A 21,773-nucleotide genomic window follows, 5' to 3' on the forward strand; every position below is an offset into this window, starting at 1 on the left:
ACCCTCTCTAAAGCAGAAACGAGAAGGAATCCTGTGTGTGTGCATGCATGTGCACATGTGCGTGTGTGCGTGTGCACATGTGCACGTTTTAAATGAGACGTGTGTGTGTGTGTTTTAAATCAGAAACATATATCTGAAAAAAATCTAACAAAATAACATGATGCCTGACGTAGTGGACACTGACAATTCTTAACCATATCGGCGATAAGTGATTCCCAGAGCCTTGTCCTCTCAGGGACAGCAGGGAGCCATTTCTAGCACCTGTCCTAAATGCTGGATTTGCCAATTCTTGCAATGTAAGCCATCACGATTTCAATGAAATACTGCATTTATGAAGGTATAAAAAGTGATCACTCCCCAGTCAATTTTCCCCTAACCAAAAGAAACACATAGAATGACAGCAAAAGGGTCAGCAGCCTGAGGAGAGGCGAAGCACCCAACAACCTGAAACGAAAGGGTCACTGTTCGCAGCTAAAATAACGACATATTTTGCAAACAGGGGCAAGTCCGAACTCTACTCACTTATTTCTAAAGTAAGCTGTTTTCCCAACAAACGCAATGCAATAACCTATAAATCTCCACATCTTTTGGTCCCCATGTAATCTCATCTAATCTATAATGTAAGTGGCTGGATTCAGCAAAAACACGGAATGCCATTATTTTTCTCTTTTGTCACCATTAGATGTCACCAAAGTTAATAAAAACTCCCTACAGAAGGTCTCATAAAATAAAGGAATAAATCATCTAGAAAATAAAGTCAGCACAGGTACTGACAGAGAAACACCATGGCGAATGAGACTCCGTGGGATTCGGATTTTGCTTTTAATAAACCTTTCCGGGTGTGAGCTGCTCCTCTCCCCCATCTGCCCCTTCCCAAAGAAACAACACGAAAAGAGGTGAAAGTAAATACACCCAACACATTCAGGAAATAAGATTTGCCAGATAAGGTCAAAGGAAGTTAGTACACTAAACAAATGGGGGTAGGAGGGAGGCTTTGGCCCAACTGGGTCCAACCTATCTGGTCAACATGCATGTTGGGTGGAACAGAGGTGGAGAAAAGCTTAGGTCAGGGATGTACACACTTCCTCGGGGCAAGACGCCGCCTGGTCCTGCGGAGCGATTCCAAGCCTCGTCCACAAACATGGCCAAGGACACTGCCAGCCTCTCCATTCCCCTATGTGGATACTCTGACTCCAAAACCAGAACCACAGGGCAAAGGGATGTCGGCACGTGCCGGCATGAGAGCCTCTCTCTGCGGCAGCTGGCGTGGGGGTTACCAGCTGGGGCTAGCCAGACTCATCTTCATTAGCACAGAGACTGGCCTACCAGTTGCACAGATCCAGATTCGAAAATCTCGGGTACAAATCCCAAGAGGCGATGGCATGTAACCACATCAAACTCAACATCTGCACCTAACTCCCACCTTCTTCCTCTGGGAAATCTTCCTGGACATGCCCAGATGGACTCAGGAGGCCCTCACCTGTAAATCCCCACACTGCAGCCCTACCACTTGCTTGTCTGCATGTGTGGATCTGTTGGACTGAAGCTGCCAGACAGCAACTACTTTAGTGTATCTTTGAGTCCCTTGAGTGAAAAAATGCTGCCTGGCTGGCTCCCTGATTAGACATCCAACATAATGAGGACTAATGCAAACACAAACACTTAAGAGATGCCATATCACCCCAGATGGATCTAGTGGAGGCAAGGGAAGAAGGTGCTGGGTACAGGCAGGCTGAGTCTCTCATATCTTAATGCTTCTCTGCCCAATCTATTTTCGGCTGGATGTGGAGTTTGAAAGCCTGGCACCCACTCTGGCTCTGTGATGTACCAGCTGTGAGCCCTCGGGAGAGCTGCTTACTCTCTTGGTTATTCTTTTCTCATTTCTATGATGGGGTAAAGGATAATGCCTATGCTTACAAAGTGGCTGTGTTTAGTAAACCGGATTGCATAAGAATGGCTTGCTGTGGACACAGGCACCGCAGGACTAACCATTCCTCAGAACTCCTCGTACTGCTCTGGTGCTTTGAGGTCCGTGTACTACCTCAGTTATCCCAGCTGCGCCAACTGCAGGAGCCACGTGTCTATGTCTGACAGAAAAAGATGCTGAGTTTAGAGTTTGCACGGCTTGTCAACCACAGATCAGGGACCAGAGTTGAGGTCTCCTGACCTGGAGTCCAGGGCTACCTGGAGCTGCAAGCAACTTGCACTCACAACTGCCTCCTATTTTAAAATGCTGAGTCAATCCCACAGGCAGCAAACCAATTCTGGGCTTCAATTTACAAGCACAGTCAGAAAAGCTGGGTTGAATTCGCCACTGTCCTTCCACGTGGCCGATGAGGAAGGATGACGGTGCCCATCGCTCCGTCTCTCCAGCTGACCCCAAGCTGGCACTCACTGGTGGGCAGGCTCAGACAGGCCCGGCTCCACCAAGTGCGCTTGAAGCCAGAATGCAAGACATCCAATGGTGTACTTACTCGAAGCTGTCCTTTTCACACCAGCCGCAGGATCCGCTTTTTTTGGCTGACTGCTCAGAGTCTTCCCTTTTCCTGTGACCCCATTAGATGCCACGGGGGGCTTTTTACCCTTGAGCTGTTGAAATAAACATATAAGAACATGAAAAATAAACACACAGTCGAACAAATCTTGGTCTTTTGTTTTTTCCTGCAGTTGTTTCTTTCAGTCTCTGACTCTAAGTACTAGAGAAACTAGTATCGATGCGGACAAAAATGAATGTGAAAGAAAACCAAGATGGTAGGCCGGGCGCGGTGGCTCAAGCCTGTAATCCCAGCACTTTGGGAGGCCGAGACGGGCGGATCACGAGGTCAGGAGATCGAGACCATCCTGGCTAACACGGTGAAACCCCGTCTCTACTAAAAAATACCAAAAAAAACTAGCTGGGCGAGGTGGCGGGCGCCTGTAGTCCCAGCTACTCGGGAGGCTGAGGCAGGAGAATAGCGTGAACCCGGGAGGCGGAGCTTGCAGTGAGCTGAGATCCGGCCACTGCATTCCAGCCTGGGGGACAGAGCCAGACTCCGTCTCAAAAAAAAAAAAAAGAAAACCAAGATGGTTTCCAAACACTGGGCTGCTGGGATTCTGGGGAATGGCTAAGGAGGGTGTGGCAGAGGCTCTGTAGGATGTGCTCCGCTGGAATGCTGCGGAAGTGACCCCTGTCTACTGGCAGATCGCAAATGCTAACCAAGCTGGCACAGGCAGCTGTACCCCAGAGCACTCAGCTCAGAGGAGGAGTGTGTGTTTCTGAGGATAAACAGCTTTTATTTCAGTGGGATGCCTTTTAGGAGAGGAGCACGACCCTGCAGTGTGAGTTCTGCTGCTCCAAGTGCTTTGACACTGAGTGACATCCTAATGGGGTAAGTGACCGCCTTCTTACTTGCTGATGGAGTCCATGGAAGGAAGCAAAAGAAGCATAACACAGATGCAGCAGCAATAATAGGGAAACTAAACTTCCACTAACTACAGGTTTCTGAAACAGGGAAACAGTACTCTACCCCTGAGATTGATACAGGCCAACACGTTTTGCATTTTGCTGAAGTGACCTTACGTGTAGCTTAGTTGTGTGATTAACTCAGCACGACGGCAAAGGCTCACTCCAGCATCCACGCCCATGCTTTTTTCCATGATACGTTTCCTTCTGTTGCAGGCCTCGGTTTTTGGGAGGCAGAGAGATCTAGCTCCAAATTCTGACTCTGTCATTTAGGAGATGTTGAGCAAGTTCTTTAAACTTTCTGAGCTCCCATTTGATCATTTAAAAATATAAAGAGATATCTCCCCACAGGGTTCCTAAAAAGATCAGATGGTGTGCCATACACGGATGAAGCACATGGCACGTAAGTGCTCAGAAAAGTGCAAGGTCTCGCCAGTAAGCAATAGGCTCCCATTAAAATGACCAAATGAGGACAGGAAACCCAGAGGTCATGGAATTTAACTTGCAAAAGTGTTTCCTATTTCAACAAAAACAAAAGGGAGCAATAATAACAAAAACTCCACATGGGAACCATACATCGAATGATTCTCAACCCATGTGGGGACAATCCAAGTGGGCAAGATGGCCAACTGTGGCAGGGTTTACGACTCTAATGCCAATAAAAAGACAGGTAGAAACGTAGACAGATACACATTCACTTAATAAATACAACACATAACCTGCCAACTTTTTGGCGTTAAGTCCTCAAAAGAGGCCAACGGCTCCCCTACCCCTGCCCCCCAACTACACCTTGGCTCAGGGCCCCTCAGACTCACTGAATGGGAATTCCCAGGGATGGGATCTGAACAACCATCATGAAAAATCAAAAACCAACACCAACCTGCGCATCTGACTTTTGATGAAGCCAACCTATTGGGAGTTAGTGTTCTCAGTCACTACTATCTACAATTCTACAATTTTATCTGGTTCATTATTTTCTTAAGACTTTCCAAAGAATGGAGAAAAAAACAAAGACCTAAAACATACCCATCTGCTGTATGTTCATATTTTTACATATGGGCTTAGGTCTTTAGGCAAAGCATAAAAAATCCTTAGGTTAAACATGTATAAGCCGGGCACAGTGCCATGTGCCTGTTGTCCCAGCTACTTGGGAGGCCAAGGCAGGAGGATCACTTGAGCCCACAGTTCAAGTCCTGCCTGGGCAACATAGTGAGACTTCATCTTTTTTTTTTTTTTTTTTTTTTTAAAGGCCTAACACTACAAAATTACTCTGAAATGTTACTGTTTGCCATAAATACAGGGTGTGCAATGGACAACAGTTCAACATCACGGTTATTATTGTTCAATGGTCATCAAAAGTCCTTATTATCATTGTCTAGTTTTGGAGAGTATACCTTTAGACTTGTCATGGAGAAACACTATCGTACTCTGAATAATCTATTTCATGTTTAAAGATCAAAAGCAATGACTACACAGAGTCAACCCTTCCTCATTACGTGTAATGGAAACATGCTAAAGAAACTGGCCGTTCAAGAATCTTCTGGAAGGTTTTACTACCCGTTTCTTTTAAATTCTCTTCCTTTAGTTGACATAATTCACAAAATTTCACTGGGGAATTTTCCAAGAACAGAAAGAGAGCCAGATGTGGGCAAAGAAACGCAGTGCTCAGATAAACCATGAGCTCGTTAGAAATATCTCATCAGTTCCTTGGTAGTCAGGCTGCAAATTATATTCTAGTTGAGGGGAAAAAAAAAAAAAAAAAACATTACGCTTTGCCTTTGATGAGTCCCATTTACTACAAGCTGCAAAACTCTGTTGGAGCAATGTGACTTGAAGGTGGTTCTAGAATCTTACAGAAGAAGATACCGTACCTGCGAGTTGAGCCCGAGAGACGCCCTCCCCACAGAAGAGGTATTAGTGACAGACTGAGCGGAGGCGGGGTATTTGTAATGGTTAGAGGACAGCTTGTCAGCAGACAGCCTAGAGGCCTTTCTGTCAGCAGAAGAGTAGCGGGCAAAGATTTGCGGAGGCGGCAAGTTATCGTACAGGCCTGCGTTATCATAAAGCACCTCTTCTCCCAAGCCTCTGCTGCAGGAAGCAGGAAAGCCGTCTTCCGGTTCCCACTGCAACACACACAGCTTTGTGGTTAGTGACTTAGACACAGAAAACAGCAGCTTTTAGCACAGTGAGATGTCATTCATTAATAGTATAGCATTTAGCATAGCATGGCACCCCAACATTCTGCACACAGATTGCAGTTGTTATCAACGAGGCATGCACCCCCCAACACACACACATACACAAACCCAACAGAAGCCTGCAGACTGATTCAAAAGGACTGGACTTCTGAAGCCTTATGGAAAAATTTCTTTTTTTCCTTAAACCATTCCCAGAACCCTTGGGTTATGAAGTTTTTGTTTTGTCCTGTCTTTTAAAGAGAAGAAGCAATGTTGATTTGGCATTTTCTTCTTTAGAGAACCTGGGGTTCAGAAATTCCCCTAGTGCAGGCCGTGGATGTGAGGGGAGGAACGAGCACGGGACTAGGGTCCTGGTGCTCTGGGTCTATACGAAGACACACGAGGGCCAAGCGGAGCACTCGATGCTTTTCACAGCACTTCCCACGTCCTGGGTGCTGACTTCATCTCACAGTCATCCGGGGATAGAGGGGGAAATGGAAGCAGAGACAGGCCCTAGAGCCGGTGAGTGGCAGAGCGGAGGGAAGGGCGCGCTCATCCCAGCACAGTACTGCCTCTAAGCCTCGCACTCCTTCTGGGGACATGAGACCATCTGCAGGCTCCTCCAAGCCCCTGTGCAGGAGTCAGTGACCCAAGTCCTACGGGAACTGTCAACACACACCCTCTGTCCCCTACTCTGTACTGAAGAAAGTGCCACAACCAACACAACCAAAACGGCCTGTGAAAAGAGAAATCAAATCCTCATAGAAAATTAGATGCTTCCAAATCTAACTGATACAATGGTATTATTTTAGCAGAAAATCTCTAACCAAGGACTAAAATAGTGACGTGCCACTGCATGGGACAGAGGAATCTGAGAACATGGACATTAAAGTGTTAACTCAAAAACTGATAACCACAGCCACGGCCTTTTCAGGGTTAAAGGTCTTTATAAATTGCCTGGCATGACAAGAAAGGCAATATTAATTCCTGTCTTATATTCATTTTACCCGGCTGAGTCTTCCTGCACAGTCCTTTCTGCCAGACGGTAATTACAACCTTTTGTTATAAAAATAGAAAAGACTTAAAATTCTGCAGTAGGAGTGTCTGTATTCCTCCGCAATCACTTCAATGTGTCTATTTTTGTGATCTAAAAATATCGGTCCCTGCAGATAAACTCGGATATGAGAGTTTCATAATGACGACCTAGCATATATTTGTCCAGAGTTATTAAAATGGTCTAGACGAGACTATCATTTTCCTAAAATATCAAAGATTAAGTCACATGGAAGACTCAGAAAAACACTTACAGCGACCTCATAGAAGTTTCTAAAGTATGAGTGTACATACTTTCATCTCAGTCTAAGCATCATGGGGTAACACTGAATGGGTAAACATAACTAAAGCTGAAACAGCGCTATGATCCTAGATATTAGGTCATAAAAATGAACTTTTTTTTTTTTTTTTTTTTTTTTTTTTTGAGACGCAGTCTTGCTCTGTTGCCCAGGTTACAGTGCAGTGGTGCAATCTCAGCTCACTACAGCCTCCACCTCCAAGGCTCAAGCGATTCTCCTGCCTCAGCCTCCTGAGCAGCTGGGATTACAGGCATCCACCACCATGCCCGGCTAATTTTTGTATTTTTAGTAGAGATGGGGTTTCACCATGTTGGCCAGGATGGTCTTGAACTCCTGGGCTCAAGCGATCTGCCCACCTCTGCCTCCCAAAGTGCTGGGATTACAGGCCTGAGCCATCACGCCTGGCTATAAATATGAACTTCTAAAAACCTAGAAATGAGGCCCTCCAAAAAGAGAAGAGCTGGTAACAGAGCCGAACACACAGAAAATAGTTTCAGGAAGGGCCTGAGCAGAGGAAGGCCTAATAAGCAAGGAAGCCACAAACATGTAAAGCATATTATGTCCTAAAGGCGGCTATCTCCAGCCCAGCAATACACACACACAAACAATTCCTACGTGCAGAGCCCTTTAGGAATGGCAGACCTTTGTTTCTACAACAGATTAAGCGGCGAATAACTTAAGGAACACTCGCTCCTGGGGCTGGCCTGTAGAGTGTCCTAACAGTCTGAAGACAACGTGCTGGGTGGAGCCGGACGATCACGTGCGTGGTGCCACAGGGTGACGACAGCATCCAGCTCACCGTCACAGGTTCGTGTGTAAGGCGTGCATGGAAGAAACGTCTCTGAGGAAAAGGCGTGTGAAAGGGTCTTTGGGTGGGACGGGCCAGACGTAGGCTCAGAGAAGTGGATGGTTCTCAGGATGCAGATGAGTGCGGTAACTGGAGTCTAAACCCAGTGATAAGACCGCTGTCAAGAGACGCTGGAGTGACACAGGGCAAACGGAGGCAGAAGAGCGGGTCCCACCTCAAGAAGGACTCAGAGGCCAGAATCGAGGGCAGGGACTAGCCTGAGAGCCCTACTTCACAGGGTACTGTGGTGCCATCTTAAGCAGGAAGAACTTGCCACAAGACCTGCCCGGGGTGAAGCGCTGTGGTGACTGGACACCAGAGACACCCCAGGGAGGATTGGCTGAGGGGGAAAGGAGGAGATTCACTGGACCTGATACCCCTCTGCCTAAGATGGGGGGCTCTACTGGATGGACTCTGAAGCTAGGATGGGATCCAAAAGTGGCTCTGTTTGCCCCCTGCCACCCTATCCTAACATGGGACCTGTGAGCGGGCCCTGCCCTGCCCAGAGCCCAGGAAGCTCTCCCCGACTCCTATGTCTGCTTCCTCCCAGGTCCACTCACTCCCACGAGACTCAGAGGCCCTTTCAGGACAAAGATAATCGCTTCGCTTCGCCATTTCTTCTTCAACTGGCACAGTCTGGCCCCTGGGAGACACCCAGCCAATGAGGCAAGGGAGAGAGGACTGAGGAGGGAAGGGGGCAGACGAAGTGATGAAAAGATCCCTTTTTAGAATCAGATGGGGCCTCGCACAGCAAGGGCGGCCTCCCCCACGGGAACCCCAGGGCAGGTCCAGAGTGGCAGGAAGGAGGCGGCGGCCAATGGGAAGGCAACTGAGCCCCAGGGACACACCACGTCCATCGTGGCTCCTGAGGGATGGGCCACCCGCTTCTGACCCCGGCCACGAGAACCTGCTTTCAGTTTGTTTATGCTCCTGAGCACTGGGGGTCCTCAGCCCCTCTCTTCCCTCAAGGAGGCTGTTGTCTCCTGGTTCCTGCTGTGGGGCAGCTATGAATTTACGGTGCCAGGGCTGATTGAGGACGTTCATCGGAATATCAGGGAAAAGACTGGAGAAGCCAAACAGTAAGAAAAAAGTCTGACATACCTTCCAAGGCTGGAAAACACAACAATAAATTTACTTTATGTCTACCTTTGAAAATTATCTTAACATAGATGCCAATTTCAAACCCTTCCAGTACTGGGAGACAAATGGCATAGTGGTTTCTCACAAGCCTCCTTCATTCATCCGCTAACTGTGAAGGCCTCATCTCTGAACGCCCAGGGCCGGGCACCGTGCCTGGATCAGACAGGATGCTCAACACGTGGTTGTGAGATGAGTAACAGGCAGACACCGTAGAACCAGCACCTGTTGATGAGGCCTGCTGATGACACATATGACACAACATGCTGAGAACAGACTTCAGAACTCCTAAGGCCAGGCACACCCTGGAGGCCAGTGTAACAGAAAGCTGTGACTGAAGACTCCTGCATGGATAGATGGACATATGGATATACAGATAGCGCTGTGCCGGGAGCCAGGAGCCTGGCCGCTCCAAATCCACCCCAAGGGAAGCTGTCGAATTTGTAATGTGATCATTCCTCTATGTTATCATTTCCTTCCTGAGGGGATTTCTCAGCATTTTAATCCCATCGGGAAATAACTATTCATCGATAACTTAAACTGTGTTATGTTTTGATTTAACAAGTTATCCAAGTATTACTCTAACATGCTCTCCTTTAGTCAACATTTTAGTGGGCTGACACGTTTAATTAGTGACAGTGACATTAAGCCAGGCACAGTGGCTCATGTCTGTAATCCCAGCACTTTGAAAGTCTGAGGTGGGAGGATCACTTGAGCCCAGGAGTTCAAGACTGGCCTGGCCAATATAGGGAGATCCCGTCTCTACTAAAAACCAACAAATGAGTGGGATGTGGTGGTGTGCACCTATGGTCCCAGGTACTTGGGAGGCTGGGGTAGGAGGATCGATTGAGCTCGGGAGGTTGAGCTATAGTGAGTTGTGACTGCACCACTGCACTCCAGCCTGGGCAACAGATGAGGAGGACCCTACCTCAACACCAACAGGAAAATGACAGTGACATTAAATGACAAACTGTCTACTAGTCTCAAACTATCCACTTGTCCAAATGCAGATTCAGATGAACAGCATGTCAGAAACCAGGAGAACAGAGATGAGATGGAGTCTCCTTGCTTCAGAGCATTAAAAAGCTGACCTTATTCAGATCTGAAACCAGGGGAACTGAAGCATAGAATTTTCACAGCTGTCTAACAAAACCAACCATTACTCCAGCCAAAGGGCACTCACCGAGCCGTTGATGCAGGGGACGTCGTCGTAATGAAGCGCCATCCCGCTGGGGTGGGCATAGCCGTTGGAGGTGCCCCCCAGATATGGGTTAGCAGATATAACACGCCTGTTCATGAAACTGAAAGAAAGGAAATGCGTTAAAATCCATAACCTGACCACCTTTTACTCCAACGAGTCAGGTCTTTAATGAGTTCTGACTTTATTCCCAAGGCTATGTCAGAGGTCACAGGGGCAGAGAAGAAATACTAGACAGAATATAGGTGGAAATGAGAAGATGCGTTGGAAGGACTGTCCTATAAAATTAGGACGGCACATAATTTGCAGAACTGTGGCACAGAACGCCAATAACCAATGCTAGGTACACACAGCAAAGCCTGCAAATAACAGGTGTTCAGAAATACCAAGCGTTTTGATTATCATCCGTCTCTCACAGTGGCCAGCTCCTCTCACAGCCTGTGTTCATAATAATGCTTTACTGGAACATACGCCTCTTTCACAAGTGTGTTACTTCCAAGAGGACAACATGGCCTGCAGAGCTGAAAGTTACTGTCTGGTTTTTCTTGGAAAAAGTTCATGGATCCCTGTTCTATAAGCTTTCTGGGACACTCATTCAACAAGTATTTATGGAGTTCTTAGTACTCAGTCAGCACCACTGCCACCCCACACATCTTCACCTCTTCCCTGAAATTTCCTCAACTTCCGAGAGCCACTGACAGCGGCCTGAGAAATCCTTTAGAAGGTGTCCTATTGTGGCATAATAAATATATATTTTGGTCTTTGTCCCAAGTTCCTGGTCAAGGCTCCTAAAACTCTCGGAATTTCCTACATGAAGAGCAGGATGAGGGTTGGTTGCCAGAGAAATCAACCCTGTGATTAGGGCTGGAACTTTCCATAAAAACCCAAAAGAATAGGGTTCCCAGAACTTCTGGGCTGTGTGCATGCGGCGGTGCTGGGAGTGTGGTGTGCCCAGCGAGGGCACGGGAGCGCTGTGCCCCACATGCCTTGCCTGGCACACCTCTTCCCTCACTGCTTCTGAGCTGTGTCCTTTTACAGTAAACTGCTAATTCAGTAAACAAGCTCCTCCTATGTTCTGTGAGAGTTCTAGCAATCACTGAACTGGAGGGGAGGGGTCGTGGGAACCTCCAACTCACATCCCACTGGTCAGATGCACAGGTGACATCCTGGACCTGTGACTGGCATCTGAAGTGGAGTCAGCTTTGTGGACTGGGCCCTGCACTGGTAGGGCCTGACGCTGCCTCCTGGAAGACCACTGAGGGTTGAGTTCATGTATTAGGACACCCAGCTGCTGCCCACAGAACCCTAGAGAAGTGCTTGGCGTGGGAAAGACCTGCCCATCTAGTGGCCAGGGGTGAGGCCAACAGTGTGAAGCCTGTGGTGAGGGAACGGCTCACTCCCCTTTAAGGAGGGCAGGCCGGGCCACCCCAGCCTCCGCCCAACACCCCCAGGGGCTTCTGAAGTCGCAAGGTGCTGCCCAGGGCCGCGGGGCTCCGAGGGACTGGGTTCCTGCTCCCTCACTGCGCGGTGATTTCCTGCGCTCCGTCAGTCTCCTGGGTGCCCCGGCACTCCCCTGGCTCTTTCAGCTTCCCCAGCCCCTCTGCCTGCCAAACTCCTCTCCTGACACCCCTCGCACCCGGGTCTCCGCGTGGGTGTGGGTGCTGCCCCCCAGGAGGCGGCCCGCCCCGCAGCCCCACAGCGGCCTCTCCCTCCCCTCCGGGCCCAGGACCACTGCCCTGCATCTGCGTCCTGCCTGCTCTCCCCTCTGGAGGGCTGGCCTCAGAAGCACGGGGACCACGCGGGCACACGCAGGTGCAAGGGCAGGAGCAGGGGCAGGGGCAGGGGCAGGGGCAGGTGCCTAGAGGCTCGGCTGGCTTCCGAAGCCACGGGTCATGACTAACAATGTAAATTCCAGGGAAGGGACCACCCCAACAGCATTTCCTGCTAGTAGGGGTATTTCATAGGATCCTGGGCTTCTGTGATCACCAGATGAAGAAAACACAGGGTAGGTGAAAACTGGGGAGAGAAACACAGGGGCAAGTGAAGCCTGCCTCTTTGATAAGAAGTCCGGCAGCATAGCCTCAGGAGCGGCGGGAGGAACTGGGCTTGGGGATCCGGGCTGGGCTTCAGCAGCGCGGGCCGCGGAAATGGCTCCGCACAGAGCGCACGTGTGCCCCCTGCTGGGGAGGGACGCCATGCGCGGCTTGCTGCCTGGACACATTCTTCAATTATAATTTAAAAACTTTCTCCTTTGCTTATAAAAAATTAATATAATTATACTAAACTTAAAATACATACAGGTATATGTCGGAAAATAAGATGAATAAGAAGGGCCGGGCGCGGTGGCTCAAGCCTGTAATCCCAGCACTTTGGGAGGCCGAGACGGGCGGATCACGAGGTCAGGAGATCGAGACCATCCTGGCTAACACAATGAAACCCCGTCTCCACTAAAAATACAAAAAAATTAGCCGGGCGTGGTGGCGGCGCCTGTAGTCCCAGCTACTCGGGAGGCTGAGGCAGGAGAATGGCGGGAACCCGGGAGGCGGAGCTTGCAGTGAGCCGAGATCGCGCCACTGCACTCCAGCCTGGGCGACAGAGCGAGACTCCGCCTCAAAAAAAAAAAAAAAAAAAAAAAAAAAAAAAAAAAAAAGATGAATAAGAAGAAAACATACAAGAAGGAAAGGCACAGCAAAACTTGAACATTTGTTTCGCAGTAATAGATTTTGATTTTTAAAAATACATATTTAAGGTTTTCCAATTAAATGCCTCATGGGAGGGCTTTTGGGGAGACAGTGCTATGTATGCTTTCTGTCAGTGAGAGGCAGTAAATGGAGGAATGAATAAAGCCCGGCCACGGGGACCACCCCCTCCCCTGTGCCCTGGGTCGTACTGCCTTGAGTCCTTCTCCTTCCAACAGCAGGCACGTCTCTCATGGGCTTGCATCTTCGGTTTCGAGCATGTGCCCTGCACTCGCCCTGCTGCAGCAGGGACAAAGGATGGAGTCAGAACAGAGGTTCTGGTGGCTCCACTCCTGCTTCTGTGCTGGGAAGAGTCACTGCAGGAGGCCTCTGACGGGCTCACCTGTCAGGAACTGGGAGCACGGGGATTATGGGTCATAGGCACACAGAATGTCCTAGGTGGAGGAGGCCTCAGCCAGGAGCTCGTCACCCTTCACCCCATAGAGAGGGACCTGGCCCAGTGAGGACAACTCCGCCCGGCCCCCAAGAGGGCAGGGCCTGGGGACCCGACTAAACACGAGGCCTCCGTCTTCCGCTGGGTGTCTCTGCACAACAGGATTTGCAGCCAAAGATAGAAGTGGAAATGAAGTAAGAGGCCACATGCCACTTGTTACACCAAAACCAGGAGACAGTCATGGGGAGCTATTTCACAATAACCTCCAGGGACGCAGAGGAAAGGGTGGCCAAGAGGACAGCCTCCCATCCGTGCATCTCCCCACGCTCTGCTCTCCACACCAGTCCCTGCTTTCCATCCTCTTCATCCTCACCACCCCATCCGTGCATCTCCCCATGCTCCGCACCAACCCCTGCTTTCCATCCTCTTCATCCTCACCACTGCTTCCTGAGGGGCTCCCAGCTGAGTGTGACTTGAAGAGAGTTTCAGGAAAACTCTGGAGTATTTTCCTGTGTTATATAATCTATGTACCTCATTGTAAATAGGTTTTCAGGAAAATACGTTTTCATTGTTTACCATTACTAAAGTTCCTAAATATCCTATTTTTCTTGGGAGAATCTCCATTATTATCTTACACTTTCCTCTTTTCAAAATATATTACTGCCGTCTCTTCCTCAGTCACACACACAATGCACAAAGAATTCTCCTAAGAACCTTGAAAAGATTCATTAACTGGCTGCCAGTTTATATAAAAGCAAAACATTTAATCTTAGAATATTCATCACACTGGCAAGCAACCATATTTTGAACACTGCTTCCTTGTCACATCTCATCTCTCTTAACTGTTACAGGAATGTTTGGCTAGAAAACTTGAAAATAAGCTTTGTTGCTAACTGACACCTCCTATAAAGACTTTAATGAGGTAGAAAAGATGCCTGCAGCCATAAATTCATTACATGCATATTTTTAATAAATATTTTTAGTATTATAATCTACATTCCTTTCTCAAAAATGTGACCTTGCCACATTTGGTTTAGATTAATACTCTCGTCATTTATAGAGTAAAGGCCAAGTTGTATTCTAGGGCAACTATTTTAATTCAGGGTTTCTCTTAAATGTGGTTATTGGTTTGCTGATTATACTTGCAATTACATGTGGCCGTAGGATAGGTTTTTATGGAAATTTAGTATCTTCCAAATAAATATAGTGAACATCCATAGCCACTTTTATGTCAGTCTAGTTGGGCAGATTTTGCAAAACTAGATTTAAGGATATTATACTCTTTAAAAAACTTTAAATGTGCTTTATTTACTGCATAGTACTTAACAAATAGAATCATTATAATTTATCCACATTTTGCTGATTAGAAAGAATATAATTAAACAATAACGAGTATAAATAGAACGGTAAGTACTAGACTACGTCTATCCCGATTTCCACACAAAAGGACAGTGGTGAGACCAGTCTGCACTGTAGAAACCCTCCAGTGTTACTGGGGATTTCATGGACAATCTGTGCAAGACTAATTCCACTTGTCAGGGCTATTGACCTTAGTTGGGTGTATGTAACATGTGGTTTGAGTCCTAAAATGGGCCAAGTTATCTTCACTTTGAGAACTATTTCTTAGCCCCAGAATGTCCTAGCTAAGCATTAAATGAACGTCCATTCACCACTGAAGACACAAAGGAAGACTGCTCCAATTCCCCATAGAGAGCACTTGTGTGGAAAAACTAGATGGTGGTGTTCACATTAAACAGGCACGACACAACAGCACAGGCATCTGAGCCCATCTTCTCCACACTTGAAAGGTCGCGTCATCTCAGCACTGGCGGGTCCGCCAGCAGCTGTCTCTGTTTCTCCTCACTTGCTGATGATGGAATTCATGACCAGCTTTGTTTTCATTCGCTCCCTCACCTCAGTCCCCACTCTCTAAGGAGGAGAGAAACATATGCAGCCGTCAAGGGGTCAAAGACGCCGGAGCTGCAAGTTTCAGAGATTAAGTCGCCCACCCTCTCTATGTTCTACAGAAGACAGCAGAGGTACTAACAGGTAACGAATGGCTTGTCCAAATTGTTCTAATTAGTAAATACCAAAGCAGGACCCAAGCCAAGATGCCCTACCTACTACTTGCTGTATTTGAAATGAAAACCTGAGAAATGTGTTCATTGTTATTCACTTAAAAGTGGCACCGTGGGCCATGCCTGTAATCCTAGCACTTTAGGAGGCCAAGGTGGGAAGATCACTTGAGCCCAGGAGTCCAGGAGTTTGAGACCAGCCCGGGCAACATAACAAGACCCTGTCTCTACCAAAAAAAAAAAAAATTAGCCAGGTATGGTGGCACATGCCTGTAATCCCAACTGCTTGGGAGGCTGAGATGGGAGGATCCCTTGAGCCCAGGAGGTCGAGGCTGCAATGAGTCATAATTGTGCCACTGCACTCCAGCCTGGGCAACCGAGCAAGACCCTTAATCAAAAAAATCACCACCACCACCACCACCACCAACAACAACAACAAAACCCCAATAACAAGTGGCACTGTTCACACATTTGTAAACCTAGTTAGTGTCCAGCTTAACAGAAGGTAGCTGGATTCTCACACCTGCTTCTGCATTCAATCTGTCACCAAATGCGCTTTTGGTTGAAGTATGCGAAGAAAATCCAGCCTCAAACAGATGTAAGCTGGACAAGTGGGGCACGTTTTAATTGCTTTTTCTGGGTTGTAGCTGCGCTTCTTTAGTACTACACCAAAACGTAGCAAGTGGTGGCTTCTCACCGCCAACTGCAATGGAGCTGGAAAGCAGATCCATCGACTCACGTTAAAATCCAGTCGTTTATCTTGCACTAGGAATAGATCTTTTCCCAAGCATGGCTTCTGCAGATCTTCCCAACGTTGACACCCTTCATTATACGACATCAACAAAACTGCTCACTGACATGACTACAGATCTCAGCAGGAGTCTGTGGGTGCTGAGAAGCTGGCAAGCTCACCATGGCAGATGCAAATTTTCCAGAATTCTAATTTCTAAGGAAAGCTTAAACGTATCGTAAGCAACAAATACTGCCAACTGTTTGCCTAGAGATGATGATGGGTGTAGCTAGCTCATTTTCAAGGAAACATCTGCAAATGCCTATGTGCGAATAACCACAGTTTGTCTGTTGCTTTGTCAAGTAAAAATGAAACAAAACTTAACGCAGCTAGTTCTCTGAGCACCTCACTTGTCTGAGCTGTTCCTCAACAGGACCACTGTCATTGTACATGCCTGCGTGCTCTCCATGGCCTCTCACCACGCCACGTGGAACAGGAAAAGCACACGGGCTTCAGAGACTTCGTGCAAATATCTACTATCTGATCCTTTATAGAAAAAGTCATCATTTTTACTGCTTCCTCAAGGACATCTGAAGTGAAACCAGCATTTTCTTTTTTTTTTTTTTTTTTTTGAGACGGAGTCTCGCTCTGTCGCCCAGGCTGGAGTGCAGTGGCCGGATCTCAGCTCACTGCAAGCTCCGCCTCCCGGGTTCACGCCGTTCTCCTGCCTCAGCCTCCCGAGTAGCTGGGACTACAGGCGCTGCCACCTCGCCCGGCTAGTTTTTTGTATTTTTTAGTAGAGACGGGGTTTCACCGTGTTAGCCAGGATGGTCTCGATCTCCTGACCTCGTGATCCACCCACCTCAGCCTCCCAAAGTGCTGGGATTACAGGCGTGAGCCACCGCGCCCAGCCCAGCATTTTCTTTTACTATCGCAAATGGTAAAATTCTTTGACTATTTACACTGGCAGTGACAATGATTATTAATACAGAGAAGGACGACTGTTGGTGCGAAGCTGCCAGCCAATGGTCACTAATGCAGATGTCCAAACGGTGGGAGACGGAAACAATGTCTTATGAAAATAATTTAACTCCGCAGACTGCCAGAAAGGGTCTGGAATATCCCCAGGCGGTCTCTGGACCATACCAAGAACTACTGCTATAAATATTTCTGCCACCATTAGTTAAAGAAATATTCACCGTTCAAAAGGACGTTTTTATACATGATTGCAGCATTTTTCTTTTTTAAATCACAATTTAAATTTACAAAGTACTTGATGGATAGCTTTGAAAACTCAGTCCTCATTACGGCAATATGTAGAATCATTTGTGCTTCGTAGAACCGTTCATCTAATACAGGGGTCAGCAAACTATGGGCCAAATCCAGGCCACTGCCTGTTTTCACAAATAAAGTTTTATTAGAACACAGACACACCCATCATTTACATATGGTGTCTGGCTGGAAAGGGAGCTGAGTGGATATTAACAGGAATCGTCTGGCCCACAAAACCAAAAATATTTACTATCTAGTCCTTTATGCAAGTTTGCCACACGCTGCTTGAATAGAAAACCCAGTGGGTTGACATGACAAAAACATTGCTGCAAAATTTGGATTAAGATAATGCAAAAGGGAAAGCTTTTAGATTTTCCTTCGGAGACTATATCCTCACACAAAAACTAAGTGAAACTAAGTTAGCGAAGAGACAAGTATTGAACTGTGGTGCCATTTCATACGGCAGTGGGTCTTACCAGAAGGTTTGTTTGGCTGTCTGAATGACACTGGCAGACATCTCCACATCGATGTAGTCATAGTGCAGGGCCCCCGGGTCTGTGGACGACCCCGTCTCTGCGAGTAAAATCCCAATCCACCTGCCCATGTCCTCAGAGGAAGATGCCTGTGGAAGTGGGAAAAAAGGTAGGTTGTATTTAACTAAAGATTTTTTACATTTTCGTAAATGCGTCCAAGAAAGAGACCGCATAATAGGAAAGGCGATGGAACGTGATGTCCCTAAGAAGAAACGAGAAGGAAGACGCAGCCACTGGCTGAGCGATGGGATTAACATCACGTTCACAGCAGGTCTTAACTTAGGAAGCGGCATCCCAATTATACCAAAGGTGAATGAAACTCTGAGGTCCTAAAATGCCTTCCAATTATCATAGGGAAAGGCACTAGGGGTGAGACACGAAAATTAATGGGATTAGTTACATTCCAGCTGAAAGAACTTGCTGAGAAACCTCTGGCGACATCGCCTGACCAGGAGAAGGAGCACGTCCCAGCTGCTGCTGCCTGACTTGGAAAACGCGACCAAGCGCTAGGCCCTTACTAGTCTCAAACATTTTTATCCAGGAGTCCTGGGTGAGCCCCCCTACATGGGCCTGAAATGGTCATTCAGTTTCTTGATTAGGTGATATAAAAAAACCAATTTCCTTTGATATCAATTGTGTTTCCATGGGGGAACGATGCTCTGAAATCACTGGGCTGCTTTGGACACACCATTTTTTAAGATGTCTGCTATCTCCTCCATTTGGTCTGCTTAATTTGCAAGTCTGAAGTAGGTCTTTAAGATTATGTTCGTTCAATTTTTAAGTCATCCTTTTTTTTTTCCCCTCTGAGACATGGTCTCGCTCTGTCACCCAGGCTGGAGTGCAGTGGTGTATCATAGCTCACGGCAACCTCCAACTCCTGGGCTCAAGCAATCCTCCTGCCTAAGCCTCCCAAGCAGCTGGGACTACAGGTGCGCACCACCAAGCCCAGCCAATTTTTTTTATTTTTTATTTGTAGAGACAGGGCCTCACCATCTTGCCTAGGCTGGTCTCGAACTCCCGGGCTCAAGCAATTCTCCTGCCTCAGCCTCCCAAAGTGCTAGGATTACAGGTGCGAGCCACCATGCCCAGTTTTAAGCCATTGTTTTAAAGTGATTTAGAAAATCAGTTATATTTTTAATGGTATTTGAAATCTTTAAAAATTTTGATTAATCAAATATGTAAATAATGGTTAGAGTTTAGGAGAAATTAAGCTATCAAATTTATGAGTTAACTGAATGTTGAAGAAAACAAATTCATTGCTTACAAAAATTACTAATTTAAATAAAGATCTTCTAAGTTGAGCTTAAAGAAAATTGGGTTTTATAATTATAACCTTGGCAAGTTTAACACCGATCAAACTATAAGTAATTGTAAATACTCCACGCCATGTAGAAAGGCCTCTCTAAAGGAAGGGATGTTAACAAAGAAGCAGCTATTTTTTATGTTGAGAAATTGGCTAGTGATATTTTCCGTACTACAAATCATTACTAACCATACACAATGAGGCCATGAGGACAAAGGGAAGGAATTCCCAGTAAGTACCTTACAGAGAGTAAAACCAGAATCAATGTTTGCCAAATTAAAATGAATTGATTTGAATACCTGGATTAAAAAAAAATCACAAATGTGTTCTCTTCACAGGTCTTATGTCCTTCCTAAAACAAAATCTATATTGAGAATGTATCCATGATTAGTCTATTCCTATGTCACTATAACCATTGCATCAAAGCATTTTAAAAATGTTTTCATACAATTAATATCTAAGATGTCACTGATATTATTACATTAGAGTTTACCAATTCCTTTCTTCATAGTTGATTGTATGAAATTTCCTCATAGGCTTTTAAAAAATAATACTGTGGTGTTGGAGGTATTAGTTCTCACAGCTTTTAATACATAGATAGGTATAGACAGACATGTGTGGGTGCGTGTATGCATATATGCATGTATATGTATACATATACTTAAGTATCTGTCGCATGTATAACATATAAACGTGTGAATGTGTGTGCATGTATCCATACCCACATCCACACATCTGTTTCTAGCGTTTGTCTACTGAAAAGACCCAGGCGCTCTGGTCCGCTGGCAGAAGTGAGCACATCTGGCCCCCAGATCCTGGCATCTCAATTCTCTGCCATTCTCCTCTAAAAGGAACAGATTGCTTTGGAGGAACGGCTGACTCCAGGTCTGGAGCAGGGAAAAGTACAGGATGAGCCTGGGGCATCTCCTTGTGCCATAAAGTAAGGAAAGTGCCCCAAGCATGATGGACTGTGATCTCTTTATTACAGGGACATGGCAAAGGACAAATAACCAGCTCTGAGGGCCTCCTGCGGACCAAATCTGTGATAGTTTGACCAAAATAAGTCACGACATTAAAGGATATAATCACTGATTAAAAATCTATAGCCTGGGCTGGGCGCGGTAGCTCACGCCTGTAATCCCAGCACTTTGGGAGGCTGCGGCGAGAGGACCACGAGGTCAGGAGATCGAGACCATCCTGGCTAACACGATGAAACCCCGTCTCTACTAAAAATACAAAAAAAATTAGCTGGGCGTGGTGGCGGGCACCTGTAGTCCCAGCTACTTGGGAGGCTGAGGCAGGAGAACGGCGTGAACCTGGGAGGCAGAGCTTGCAGTGAGCTGAGATCACGCCACTGCACTCCAGCCTGGGCGACAGAGCAAGACTCTGTCTTAAAAAAAAAAAAAAAAAAAAAAATCCTACACAAAGACATACAGACATATAGAGAGAAAGGGGCGGCAGGGAGAGTGCACACACAGGGCTGTGCAAGAAACAGCACAGCAAGCACAGGGCACATTGGTCTTTGACGGATAAGGATGAAGGGCGCACAGGCATCCTTTGTGCTACCCTTGCAACTTTTCGGTAACTCTGAAGATATCTCAAAACAAAAGTTAAAATAAAAGGATCTTGGAAAAAGTATAGATTGCAACTCCTCTACTGACTGGCTCATGGCATTTCGCCACTGATGAGGACAGGCTTCTTGCTTACGTTGGAAGGCTGTAGATGTTTTATGTGTCACTTGTAAGTGAAATCACTTTTCAGCTGTAAAAATAGTGGTCGTACATGAAGAGATACTGGGTAAACTTCCAATTCTTGCTGTCGTGTCATTCAGGAAACTGAGTCTACTTACTTCAGCTCTCTCAAGGAATAAGCACCTTCCTGAGTGGTCCAAGCATTGGTGAAGGTATGAAATGCTACCGCTTTCTCTCCAGCACTTGGGGCACACAGCTACTGTGCCCCCAGCAATGGCGGGGCAGGTGACTTCTTCACCAAACAGCTCCTAACTTCCACCCAACCCCACCCCACCCTGAGCTTCTCTGTCTCGGCACTCAGCCCAGCGTCTCCCTCTTCATTCCTGCATCTAATCCGTGCCAATTCATGCCTCCTTTTACTGGCAACCCTTCTCAGATCTGCTGCCAGAGCTCTCATGGGAGACCCACATTGTTATATCAAGAGTACAGTTTCTTCGTTTAAGTTTTCAGCTTTTTTCCACTGCCATCCACCCTACAGTTTTCAGCCCACATCAATGTTTACAAGGTACACTGACTCTAGCTCAACATTCATGTTTTATGGTGGGTAAAGAAGCCAAGAGAGAACAAAAGCTTTGGCCGTGGTCAGGGTCTGCACAGAGCTGAGACTAGAACCCAGCTGTCTCAAGCCCATCTGAGCCCAGCCCTCTCTGTTAGATCACACTGCTGCAAAACCAGCCACGGGGGCAGCTGTGTGTGCTTCTGACCTTCCCTTACCTCCTGAGCCCTGCAGGAAAAAGATGGTGTTCATCTATTTTTCATCCCCACCAAAAAAAGCAGCCTCTGTGAAAATAGTTCCTGCAATGAGCTCCTACGTGTGAAATTCA

The 21,773-nt window shown here is 46.9% G+C and overlaps 2 protein-coding genes across 4 annotated transcripts in view; both read right to left on the minus strand.

Moving 5' to 3' along the window:
* GRPEL1 (GrpE like 1, mitochondrial) overlaps window positions 1–21,773 on the minus strand; it is a 972,139-nt gene that overhangs the window by 734,607 nt on the left and 215,759 nt on the right. The window lies entirely within an intron of this gene.
* Window positions 1–21,773, minus strand: part of AFAP1 (actin filament associated protein 1) — a 122,481-nt gene that overhangs the window by 23,851 nt on the left and 76,857 nt on the right. Inside the window, exons 11-14 of one of the 2 annotated variants that reach the window (XM_050792101.1) lie at window positions 17,839–17,984; window positions 10,139–10,256; window positions 5,314–5,565; window positions 2,475–2,589 (exon numbers count right to left, since the gene is read on the minus strand). In XM_050792101.1, coding sequence (XP_050648058.1) covers window positions 2,475–2,589; window positions 5,314–5,565; window positions 10,139–10,256; window positions 17,839–17,984 — 631 coding nt within the window. The remainder of the gene's footprint in view (window positions 1–2,474; window positions 2,590–5,313; window positions 5,566–10,138; window positions 10,257–17,838; window positions 17,985–21,773) is intronic. The other variant, XM_050792102.1, reaches the window with a different exon arrangement.

Source organism: Macaca thibetana, chromosome 5 (genome assembly GCF_024542745.1).
Source record: "Macaca thibetana thibetana isolate TM-01 chromosome 5, ASM2454274v1, whole genome shotgun sequence".
Lineage (NCBI taxonomy): Eukaryota > Metazoa > Chordata > Mammalia > Primates > Cercopithecidae > Macaca > Macaca thibetana.